The sequence below is a fragment of the Bufo bufo genome, chromosome 10 (assembly GCF_905171765.1).
Source record: "Bufo bufo chromosome 10, aBufBuf1.1, whole genome shotgun sequence".
NCBI classification, from domain to species: domain Eukaryota; kingdom Metazoa; phylum Chordata; class Amphibia; order Anura; family Bufonidae; genus Bufo; species Bufo bufo.
In genome coordinates, this window is record NC_053398.1 from 108,578,107 (window position 1) to 108,591,521 (window position 13,415).

At 43.4% G+C, this 13,415-nt stretch overlaps 1 protein-coding gene across 4 annotated transcripts in view; it reads left to right on the forward strand.

Moving 5' to 3' along the window:
* RPGRIP1L (RPGRIP1 like) overlaps window positions 1-13,415 on the forward strand; it is a 156,464-nt gene that overhangs the window by 106,000 nt on the left and 37,049 nt on the right. Inside the window, exons 19-21 of one of the 4 annotated variants that reach the window (XM_040410712.1) lie at window positions 2,359-2,436; window positions 7,145-7,261; window positions 9,438-9,515. In XM_040410712.1, the coding sequence (XP_040266646.1) occupies window positions 2,359-2,436; window positions 7,145-7,261; window positions 9,438-9,515 (273 nt within the window). Of the gene's footprint in view, window positions 1-2,358; window positions 2,437-7,144; window positions 7,262-9,434; window positions 9,516-13,415 lie in introns of all 4 variants that reach the window. The other 3 variants (XM_040410713.1, XM_040410715.1, XM_040410714.1) reach the window with 3 other exon arrangements.

Genomic DNA, 13,415 nt, shown 5'->3' on the forward strand with positions numbered 1-13,415 from the left:
AACGGTTAGGGTTTACAAAAGGAACTCATAAAAACCTGGTCTGAGGAGCCGATCACATGTGTCCCACACATTGTGCTGACTGTGACAACTCTCACTTCCAAAATATTTGTAAACCAACACATTTTTATGTGGCAATGGCAGTCACACCCGAAATAGTTTGAACAGGCTGATAAAGAAAATCACTTCTACCCAGAAACCAGATGCTTCTTATTATACTTCTTCATACGCAGGCACATCCGTGTATTGTGTCCATCACGTGCCTGAACTGAAGATATTCACCATGAGTAGCTTAGGGGCTTTTTGCAAAAAAAATAAAATAAAATGCATCTTGTGATAAAATATACCTTCCGAAACATCAATCTCCAGCTTGAATGGATCAACCTAGACGTGGACAAATCTAAGCCAGAGCATAGGTGGCATCTCCAAGAGTTAGGAGCCAGTGATAAGGCTGGGAGGGACCACATTGCATCCAGGGATATGTAGGCTTGGACCTTGCAGGCCACTTGAGATTTTGCCCATCTATTAGCCAAAAAAGAAACCCCCTTCCCCACTAATAGTTAAAATCTACAGAGACACAGGGCAGCAGAGCTGTACCATGGCAAAACCATGTGTGAATTTATATGTATTTTATCAAGGTTACAAGTATATGGTTTATCTTTCTGTCACACAATTACCACCCAGTGTGATTGTACCTTAGAAATTGTGATTAGTGCCACCATCAACTTGGGTGGTAGTCACAGAAGACCCATTATTAGTGACAACACCCCCCTCCTCCCTCAGTCGCACTCATACAGCTTCCAGCATGGGCGGACTGGCCAAAGATCCTACAGGGAAATCTCCCAGTGGGCCGATGCCCAAAGGGCCATCCAAGCCCTCCTCTTGGCCATCAGCCAGATAATAAAGATCAGATGCTCTCAGCATTAATTAATGTAGACAGTATTTTATGCTGCATTGTGGTATCTGGTTCTTCTGGGGCGGTATTTTGTTCTACAAACTACAGATTGGCGTGGTCTTAAAAAGCAGGAAGTGCTCAACCCCATATGCAGTGGTGCATCTATACCGGGGGGCAGATCCTGCACTTGTGGTCCGCTGCTAATGGCAATACCCAGCAAAAATGCATACAGTGGAGGATGCCTGCAGCGGACCACAAGTACCACAATGGACATCCTACACAGGATAGCAAATGTGTGGATGTGATGAACAGTAAAAATAATATAACAATAACAAAGACAGGTGCACTCTGCGGTCTTACTAACCCTCATACTGGTGTAAAATTGAGAGATTAGCTAACATATCCTACTGTGGAGGACATGTCTGAGCCCGAGCACCGCGCCAAGGTTTCTCAAGTAGCTCGGGACCTAACGCTAAATCTACCTGTGCGGTATGGGCAATACCAGGAGCCAGTGGGCCAATTACAGGAGCGCAAGGTCCGACTCACAGCAATCTCCCAGTAACCTCAAGCTTGTGAACATGCATACAATGGGAGGAAGGAGAGAGCTCTGAGCCTTGGTGTGGTGCTCGGGCTCAGACATGTCCTCCAAGTAGGATATATTGGCTAATCTCTCAATTCTACATCAGTATGAGGGTTAGTAAGACCACAGAGTGCACCTGTCTTTGTAATTGTTACGGTATTTTGTTCTGCATTACGGTATTGTTGACCCCGCTTAGTTATGTTGCTCTTTCTTCTGGCAATTTGGACTCGTCAACAACAGGGGGACACTTTTAGTTTTTTTTCAAGGGCCACTTTTAGTTCCCAGTCCGTTCCTGATGGTTACAGTCCCAGTAATTGCCCCCACAAGCTCCTAGGCCCTATTAGAAGACATAGACTTTATGCACTTAGCACCATGCAAAAGCTTCAAACTGTCAAATAACCCTGTCTCCAGGGCCAACGATTTAGTGTCCATGGTGACCCCTATTTATCTAGCCCTGCTCCATGGCCTTGTGCCTTCAAAGTGTGAACCACTTGGGATAATCAGCTGGGATAATCTTGACTTCTGCTTTATGACCTTTGTTTCAATAACCTGGTTTGTGTCATTAGTAGATTTACGTTTTCAGAAATGACCCAGTTCTCTGTTGGTTCATTTAGGCCTCAATCAGACATACGTGGACCACGGTCCGTCCTGCTGAGTGCACGAGCGCACAGCGTCATTGGTTGCTATGACGCTGTGCGCTTCCTGCCACCGCTGCCGCTGTACAGTAATTACAGCGGCGGCGCGAAGTGCACGGCGTCATAGCAACTAATGACGCCATGCACTAAGCAGGATGGGGTTTCATGGACCGTGGTCCACGTATGTGTGAATGAGGCCGTACCGTTGAATTTGATGAGTAGTGACATTTTTATTATTGTGTGTGTTGCAGGCACCGATGCCGAAGCCAAGGGCACGAGATTCTGCAGCAGACAAGAAAGTCTCTTTCACTGAAGGCATGGAAACCCTGGTAAGAACAGCTATGGTTAACCCCTCAAAGGTGTTTACCAACCCCATGAGGTTTTTTACAAACCGCTTACGATGATATAAAACAAAAGTAGTAATACCATACCAGTCCCCGAACACTCCCGTGCCGGTGCTTCACCCGTTGATGCGGTGTGTTAACAGGTCATGTAACCACCGCAGCCAATTACTTGTTGCAGCAGACAGCAGTACAGTGATTGACAAAATACAGTATGTAACAATACAAATATTAATATTGTAGAGGGAGCTCTCACCGGTCCTCCTGGAGCCCAGCCTACTGACCACCTCTCAGTATAACCTGAAATAGTAATAGTAACAATAATGGCTGGCTCACAGTGATTTGCATATAGTTTCACTATTTAATATCACAATACGTTAAAAGATACACCTATAAAAACGAAACACATGATTCCAAAGAGACATAATTTAAAAATACAGTTGTGGCCAAAAGTTTTGAGAATTACATAAATATTGGAAATTGGAAAAGTTGCTGCTTAGGTTTTTATAATAGCAATTTGCATATACTCCAGAATGTTATGAAGAGCGATCAGATGAATTGCATAGTCCTTCTTTGGCATGAAAATTAACTTAATCCCCAAAAAAACTTTCCACAGCATTTCATTGCTGTCATTAAAGGACCTGCTGAGATCATTTCAGTAATCGTCTTGTTAACTCAGGTGAGAATGTTGACGAGCACAAGGCTGGAGATCATTATGTCAGGCTGATTGGGTTAAAATGGCAGACTTGACCTGTTAAAAGGAGGGTGATGCTTGAAATCATTGTTCTTCCATTATTAACCATGGTGACCTGCAAAGAAACGTGTGCAGCCATCATTGCGTTGCCTAAAAATGGCTTCACAGGCAAGGATATTGTGGCTACTAAGATTGCACCTCAATCAACAATTTATAGGATCATCAAGAACTTCAAGGAAAGAGGTTAAATTCTTGTTAAGAAGGCTTCAGGGCGTCCAAGAAAGTCCAGCAAGCGCCAGGATCGTCTCCTAAAGAGGATTCAGCTGCGGGATTGGAGTGCAACCAGTGCAGAGCTTGCTCAGGAATCACAGCAGGCAGGTGTGAGCGCATCTGCACGCACAGTGAGGCCAAGACTTTTGGAAGAGGGCCTGGTGTCAAGAAGGGCAGCAAAGAAGCCACTTCTCTCCAAAAAAAACATCAGGGACAGATTGATCTTCTGCAGAAAGTATGGTGAATGGATTGCTGAGGACTGGGGCAAAGTCATATTCTCCGATGAAGCCTCTTTCCGATTGTTTGGGGCATCTGGAAAAAGGCTTGTCCGGAGAAGAAAAGGTGAGCGCTACCATCAGTCCTGTGTCATGCCAACTGTAAAGCATCCTGAGACCATTCATGTGTGGGGTTGCTTCTCATCCAAGGGAGTGGGCTCACTCACAATTTTGCCCAAAAACACAGCCATGTATAAAGAATGGTACCAAAACACCCTCCAACAGCAACTTCTTCCAACAATCCAACAACAGTTTTGTGAAGAACAATGCATTTTCCAGCACGATGGAGCACCGTGCCATAAGGCAAAAGTGATAACTAAGTGGCTCGGGGACCAAAACGTTGACATTTTGGGTCCATGGCCTGGAAACTCCCCAGATCTTAATCCCATTAAGAACTTGTGGTCAATCCTCAAGAGGCGGGTGGACAAACAAAAACCCACTAATTCTGACAAACTCCAAGAAGTGATTATGAAAGAATGGTTTGCTATCAGTCAGGAATTGGCCCAGAAGTTGATTGAGAGCATGCCCAGTCGAATTGCAGAGGTCCTGAAAAAGAAGGGCCAACACTGCAAATACGGACTCTGCATAAATGTCATGTAATTGTCGATAAAAGCCTTTGAAACGTATGAAGTGCGTGTAATTATATATCACTACATCACAGAAACAACTGAAACAAAGATCTAAAAGCAGTTTAGCAGCAAACTTTGTGAAAACGAATATTTGTGTCATTCTCAAAACTTTTGACCACGACTGTACATGATTTAAAAAAACACAATTCATCTCATCTGTTTCATGAACCAAGTCTCTTTAAATGCGGAGCTCACGCATATACGGTAATTCGGTATTAAAAAAGATTTCCAATTCTGCATTGAGCCCCCTCGGCATCAAGGATCCAAACTCCTAAATCTTCTTTGATTCACATCTAGACATCCGAAAGATAGTCACCACCTCTCCAATCCTCTCTCACAGATTCTAGTGCAACAAATGTCATACCCCTGGGTTTACACTCAATGATTTGATAATGTATGCTTCTCATATCCCTTCTTAATATTATTAATATGTTCGCTAATCCTTGTTTTGAGAGTCCTCTTTGTTCGTCCTACATATTGTTTTCGGCACGGGCATTCTATTAGATAAATAACCGATTTACTATTGCATGTTAGAGTTTCCTTTATATCCCATTTGAATTGATTTGTTGTTTCTACTACTGTTGTTTTTCTCTGGAAACTGGTCTGTTTGCAATTTTGACACAGGCCACACCTGTAGAAACCTTCAGTGCCCTACAGTTATCCTCTTATTTTTGTTCCTAATGGTGGGTGATATTTGTAGACCCAAATTAGGTGCTCGACTATATACTATTGGGGGCCGAATAGGAATTATGGGTCCAAATATTTTATCTTCTTTCAAAAGATGCCAGTATTTTTGAGTGATTCTAGCCACTTTCTTGTAATTTGTATTAAACGGTAATATAATCTGATAAGAATCTGCCACAGTCTGCTTATTTTCCATTAGTTTTTGTTCAAAAAACGATTTTCTGTCCAATTTTTCTCACTGAATCCAATGATTTATCTAATAACTCAGATGGATATAATTTTTCAAAAAATTGGGTTTTCAGCATCTTTTTTCAAACTGCTGTGTTCGAGTGCAGTTTCTTTTTAGACGTCGAAATTGACCTTTTTGGGACATTTAATAGCCATCTTGGTAGATGGCAGCTTGTATTCAGAATGAAACCGTTTTTAGCTACTTCTTTTTGATATGTACTACAAACAAACGACTTATCTCATATTTCTATTTTTAGATCTAAAAATTCCACCATTTTGGAATCTATGTTGGGGGTAAATTTCAGAATAAACTGATTATTATTGATCACATCTATGAATTCTATTAATGCCCGATGTGAACCCCCTCCCCCCCTTATAATTAAATAATTTATGAATTAGAAGATGTCTCAGATATAATAATAAAAAAAACACGCATACACCCAGAGACGTTAAGGGTGTGATTACTACGATATATATATTGATACAGACACATAATGCGCCATTAAATGGTCCGAGAAGTGTTCACATCGTCACTCGTGGGTATATGCGTTTATGATGAAAGGGGATGATATCCATTCATGTGATTTATATATATATTAACATAATTATGTTTACTATTTTTATTTTATACGAATATTGATCTAGACAATCTATGTTCTAACAGCACACATTGATATCTAGTAAACAAATTTAAGTGAATTTAGTATTATCCAGTCCAGAAAAAGTGGGCTGTTCGGTCCCGACAGCCATCTATCTATTGCCTCTTTCACCACTGAGGAAGGAACTACTAGTTCCGAAACGCGTCTGGTGGCAGCTTTGCTTCGGACCATGTGAACTATTACTCATCCAGAACACAGCGCAATATCGGACAACATACTTGGCGTCCTGACAATTTTAAAGCGCATGCGCGAAAAGACGCTCAGTGAAGAGCGATACAGTTGAAGACATTGCGATCTAAGGCCGGGCGAAAGTATAACCACGCCAATTTACTACAAATACGTGAGTAACAGCCACAGCATGTGTCGGGCAAACTAACTGTGAGTTAAAAACTTCACATCATGGCTATACATGTGCCCGATAAGTGAGCCATCTGATATTGGGCATTGCGTGGTTCAAGTCATTACAGAGTGACGAAAAGTATCACAAACTAACAACTAACCTAGCGAACTGTGTGGATGTAACTACATAATGAAATAACAACTAAAAATATTAATCACACGTCCGGAGTGAAGAAATTAACAAGGAAACAGTTTTACATCAAATATTTTTCATATATATACATTTTTTAATAGTGAATTATATGCGTGAGCTCGGCATTTAAAGGGACTTGGTTCATGAAACAGATGAGATGAATTGTGTTTTTTAAATCATGTATTTTTGAATGATGTCTCTTTGGAATCATGTGTTTAGTTTTTATAGGTGTATCTTTTAATGGATTGTGATATTAAATAGTGAAACTATATGCAAATCACTGTGAGCCAGCCATTATTCTTTATTAAAAATACAGTATGTGACTGCTGTAGTCAATATGGCACATCGGTTCTGGAGCCCAGCAAACAAGAAATGTGGTGTGCGACCAGTAAAATAATGGCATGGGAGCAAGAGAGGATCGGTTTGGCCAGTAGCACCCCTTGTGTTATTTTATTCCATTTATTATTGGTATGTAAATAATGTCATGGGGACGAGCCTAATGTAGTCTTCCTGTTCTGATTTTCAGCAGGTGTAGTGTTGTCCTGAAGACAACACTAGCGGTGGCGGTGGCACGAAGCACACAGCGTCATGGCAACCAATGACACTGTGCGCTCGTGCACTCGGCAGGACGGGTTTTCATGGACCGTGGTCCACGTATGTGTGAATGAGGCCGTACTTGTTGAATTTGATGAGTAGTGACATTTTTATTATTGTGTGTGTTGCAGGCACCAATGCCGAAGCCAAGGACACCGAAATCTGCAGCAGACAAGAAAGTCTCTTTCACTGAAGGCATGGAAACCGCAGACAAGAAAGTCTCTTTCACTGAAGGCATGGAAACCCTGGTAAGAACAGCTATGGTTAACCCCTCAAAGGTGTTTACCAACCCCATGAGGTTTTTTACAAACCGCTTACAATGATATAAAATAAAAGGCGCAATACCTTACCAGTCCCCGACCACTCCCGTGCCAGTGCTTCACCCGTTGATGTGGTGTGTTAACAGGTCATGTAACCACCGCAGACAATTACTTGTTGCAGCAGACAGCAGTACAGTGATTGACAAAATACAGTATGTGACTGCTGTAGTCAATATGGCACATCGGTTCTGGAGCCCAGCAAACAAGAAATGTGGAGGGGGACCAGTGAAAGGTTGGAATGGGAGCAAGAGGGGATCGGTTTGGTGAATAGCACCCCTTTTGTTATTTTTTTCCATTATTATTGGTATGTAAATAATGTTATGGGGACGAGCCTAATGTAGTCTTCCTGTTCTGATTTTCAGCAGGTCTAGTGTTGTCCTGAAGACCTTGTGTAGATCCAAATAGTCAGATGTATAAGGTTCTTATATACTCCTATACTTAACTACCCAAGCAGAAAGCAGATATTGTTGTGCATTTATTTAAAGGGATATTTCTGTCTTGGACATTTATGGCATATCCACTGTCATGCCCTGCCCTGTAAGTGATCTGAGAAAATCTGTCAGACTTGCGGCACGTGTGCCTATCTGACAGATTGCTTTGTTGTGGTGTTGGGCAGGATCCCACCTCCTCACAGGTTCTGCTCATCAGTTAGTTAGTGATGCTATTTATCTCCGCCTCTCACTATAGCCCTTGCGGTTTATAGTTTCTTCTGGAGTTCTCTGCTGGTGCTTGGTGGATCTCCTGCTCCCAGTCCGTCTTGAGTTAAGTCCTCCTTTCTTCCCTTTTTGTTGTATTTCTTGGCTAGGCTTTAGGAAGACACTGATTCCATCATCTTGTAGAAGGAACCGGTTGTCTTATCCCCTGATCCCTAGCTGAGGGTTTGTGTCAGTTGCAGCAGGGCTTAGGTTCCTGTGCATGAACACTTCTACCATTGGGATTTGTTCATGTTGTTAGCAGTCAGGGAAAGGCTTAGGGATTGTCAGCTGGTGACCTTTCCCTGTTCATTGGCTGTGGGGCCTAGCCTGGTGTTTTGTTACCTGTTAGTTGTGTTTGGTTTGCTTTCCTTCCCTCACCTTCCGTGACATCCACATTCTCCTATGTTAAGAACAGAGTCCGGTCTGGCGGCCGCCATAGTATCATAGTGTGTAAGACTGAAAAAAGATACATGTCCCTCCAGTTCAGACTATTAGCCTGCAAAGCTGATCCAGTAGAAGGCAAAAAAAACTCTTGATTTAGAAGCCAATTTTTCTCATCTTGGGTGAAATAAAATTCCTTCCCGACTCCAATATGGCATCCAGAATAACTCCCTGAATCTCACCTCCATCACCCTCATAGTCTCACTGCTCTTACAGTAAAGAATCCTCTTCTATGTTTGTGTAGAAACCTTCTTTCCTCTGAAGCAGTGGTGGCAAACCTATGGCACGGGCGGCACTCCGAGCCCTCTCTGTGGGCACCCGCACCCTGGAAAAAGTCTATGGTGTGCCAATATGCCTTAGACTTTTCCTGTCATTTATCAGCGCAGTGCGCACTATTAACGTCACAAGCGGCGCACTGAATGTAGGCAGGATATTATAGCTAAATGATAAATTACATGGAAGATATGTTATATTGGTATTCAGGTTAAACTGCCGCGCTGGCACTTGCCAATAGTGCATATACATAGTGTACAAGCGCCGATGATGTAGCTGTAGTGGTACTCCTAGTGCTAGAGCGCGCCCCTCGGTGCTCCAACTTTAACCTCTTAAATACCAGGCCTATTTAGGCCTTAGGAAATGACATTGTTTCTTTCGTTTTTTCTTCATCACATACAAAGGTACATCACTTTTTAATAATTCAGTTGATGTAGCTGTATGATGCCTTTTTTTTGGCGGGATGAGTTGTGTTTCTCAGTGGCACAATTTAGGGGTACATAAAAAGCCTTTTGGCTATTGGCAGCAGGAGCCCCCGGCTGTGTATTGCACCAGTGATGGCACAGGCACTGTATGCCAATGAACATCTGGGGACTCCTGCCAGCCCCATACTATTATGGCACTACCTGTTAATTGGTCATTTTCTGACAATATATTACCTTTAAGTGCTTTGCATAATTTTTGTGTCATTTCAGAATCCTGTTGATCGTACTGTTGAGGAAGAAAAGACAAGGATGAATAAAAATCCAGTAACAGTCCTAAACATTTCTGAGGTATGACTAATGTATTTTCATTAATGATAAAAAATAGTAGCCTGGAGAATATCCGTGTATGTCCAGAAGCATAGCGCGTTATCAGAAGAATAGTCTGTAAGTACAAAGGGTCAGAAGTGTTAGCATATGAGTTTTAATGGACCACGAAGCCAGGTACGTGACGAGTTGTACAGTCCGGGGGACCAGATCTTATTGAATATCACATGGTGTTTCTGATTCATGTAGAGGATTTTATAAAAGTGGATGTGCAGGCGATTTCCAGACCAGTCTTTTGTAGGTGCCCCGACCAAACCTATCTAGTATTCCTAGAGGAAACTGGACGCATTACCCTAGCAGACCTCAGCCTCACAATCTCATGGAAACTAACACATGTCCCCTCTGGCTTTATTAAGCAATACAAAGCAGTGTATGAAAGCATTTCAGAGGCTTCAGTCTAATTCGCCATAAAGTGCCATATGGATATCACATAGACCAAGCATGTCAAACTCAAAGGCTAACATGGGCCAAAAAAACAAAATTTAAGTTTATGTGGGCCGCATCAAAAAAAAATAATATATATATATACTGTATATATATTACATACACATACAAACACACACACTAAATATGCTTGGCACTATATCCAGTTTCAATCAGCCTGGGTGCTACCCTCAATGGATCTTCCTCAAGATCACAATGTAAAACAGTACATAAAACACTCACCAATAAAGTGACTGCAAATGGATTCCAAAACGGAAGTGACGGGAAGCCGCAGGTGTCGTTATGACGTAATGATGCTCGCAAAAATATTGTGGTTACTAGGAAACCAGCTAAACGCAAGACCAAGCCGACGTGGCAACTAGGTAATAAATCAACAAATATCAAAAAGTGAAAATGTATTCACGATAAAACCACCAAGGAGGAATGATTATTATATTTATATTTTTATATATATATATATATATATATATATATATATACAAATATTAAACTTCACTATAAGACGCACCTAGGTTTTTGAGGAGGAAAATAAGAAAAAAATATTTTTAACCAAAAGTTGTGCTTTTGGTGGGCTTTGAATTAATGGTGGTCTGTGCATGACACTATTATGGGGGATCTGTGGATGACGCACTGTCATGTGGGGGATCTGTGGATGGCACTGTTATGGAGGACCTGTGGATTGCACTGTTATGGGGGACCTGTGGATGGCACTGTTATGGGGGATCTGTGGGTGGCACTGTTATGGGGGATCTGTGTCGATGGCACTGTTATGGGGGATCTGTGTCGATGGCGCTGTTATGGGGGATCTGTGGATGGCGCTGTTATGGGGGATCTGTGGATGGCACTGTTATGGGGATCTGTGGATGGCACTGTTATGGGGGATCTGTGGATGGCACTGTTATGGGGATCTGTGGATGGTACTGTTATGGGGGATCTGTGGATGGCACTGTTATGGGGATCTGTGGATGGTACTGCTATGGGGTGGGATATCTGTGGATGGCATTGTTATGGGGTGGGGGGATCTGTGGATGGCATTGTTATGGGATGGGGGATCTGTGGATGGTGCTGTTATGGGGGATCTGTGGATGGCATTGTTATGAGGTGGGGGATCGGTGGATGGAACTGTTATGTGGTGGGATATCTGTGGATGGTACTGCTATGGGGTGGGATATCTGTGGATGGCATTGTTATGAGGTGGGGGGATCTGTGGATGGAACTGTTATGGGGGGATCTGTGGATGACACTGCTATATGTCATCCACAGATCCCCCTCATAACAGTGTCCCCCAATACACCGGCCCTCTGCTCACCAAAGTATTTATAAACGTGAATCCTTATCCTGTTATTAAGTTGAACTAACGCTGCGCTCTCCCATGTTCCCATGTTCCCCTGTATCCCCACAGCACTTACGAACACGCTTCCATAGCAGGCAGAGCGGACGGCACCAGTAACGTCACTCACTGACGTCGCGCGTCTGCTCCGCCTGCTTCATTCATAAAGTGGGCGGAGCAGGCGCTCGACGTCAGTGAGTGACGTTACTGCTGCCGTCAGCTCTGCCTGCTATTGAAGCTTAAGTAAGTGCTATGGGGATACAGGGGAACATGGGAGAGGGCAGCGTTAGTTCAACTTAATAACAGGATAAGGATTCACGTTTATAAATACTTTGGTGAGCGGCGGGGCCCGGTGTAAGAGTACAGTGACTGCACCGGGCCCCGCCCCTAGTTACGGACTCCAGCCCCTCCTCTCTCCCGGCTCATACATAGCAGTCTGCGATGCTGCATCTTTGCCGGGCCGCAAAGATATTCATTGCGGGCCGCATGCGGCCCGCGGGCCGCATGTTTGACACCCATGACATAGACAGTCACGTCACCATTACACAAAGTCCCTCGGTAAGTAGGCAGACAGATTTGTTACCATGATGAGAGTCTGTCACCAGGAACCCATGAGGAGCTTCATGCTGCTTGAACTACCCTGTTTGAAAAAAAAAAAAACTATGGGGGGCATTTATAACCAGATAATCTGGCGCAGATTCTGTCGCATTCTATGGTGCGGCAGAATCTGCCCACTTTTCCCCCGCTCACGCCAGGCTTGAAAAAGTGGACTTTGCGTGGGCAGGGAAGTGGCCGGACAGACGAGCCTAGCTCATTCATCATTTTCTACGCCTGTTTTAGGCGTAGAAAATAATCTAAGGCCCCTTGCAGACGAGCGAGTATTCCGCGCGGGTGCAATGCGTTATGCGAAACCACAGAATCCGGACCCATTCATTTCAACGGGGCTGTGTACCTGAGCGTTGGTTTTCACGCATCACTCGTGCGTTGCATGAAAATCACAGCATGTTCTATAGTCTGCAATTTTCACGCAACGCAGGCCCCATAGAAGTGAACGGGGCGGCGTGAAAATTGCAAGTGCGGATGTGACGCGTTTTTCATGGATGGTTGCTAAGAGATGTTGTTTGTAAACCTTCACTTTTTTTTATTACGCGCGTGCAAAGCGCATTAAATCGTAAATTGTACCTGCGCAATAGAAACTGAACGCGATCGCATGCAAAACTGAATGAACTTGCTTGCGAAATCGCGCATTTTTTAGAATATTTGGCTATGAATATTGAGTTTTGAAAAAAATAGCCCTTTCTGATGGAAGTGTCCATTTAAGAGAAATTGTGCAGCCGGTGCTTGTAGTAAAAAGGCAAACTCGTCATTTATACTATTCTTGCATCGCCCCAATAGGAATTTTGGGGACCCTGCTGGCTTGTTTTTTCTCCGAGAATCTATATGGAACTCCCGGAAAAACCCTTTAATGGAGTCTGCCCTGATGAGGCTATTTTCCTTTTACGAAGCTTCCTATATCTTAGTTGTTCTTCTATCCCAACTTAGGGTCCATTCACACGTCCGTAGTGCATTGCGGATCCGCAATACACCCGGCCGGCACCCCCATAGAACTGCCGATTCTTGTCTGCAATTGCGGACAAGAATAGGACATGTTCTATTTTTTTCCGTAGCCGCGGACCGGAAGATCGGGGGCGCGCTCCGGAAATGCGGATGCGGAGAACACATAGTGTGCTCTCCGCATCCATTCCGTCCCCATAGAGAATGAATGGGTCCGCACCCGTTCTGCATAACGGATGCGGACCCATTATACGGACTTATGAATGGACCCTTAGGTTGCCTTTTTTACACGCTTTGATAATGCATACGATTTGGCGATTTATTTCTCCCTCCACTATCCCTACTGGTCTTGAAAGAATTGAATTATGTGCTTACATTTGGTCATTCTTCGCAATTGTGATGAATTTGTATTAGTAGTCATGTGCTACATAGGCCGGGCACCAATATGTGGATGGTTAGTTTTAAGGGATTTTCCAACACTCTTTAACTGATTACTTATCTTCTGGTGGGGACATGCGGGACCCCTGCCGATCAGC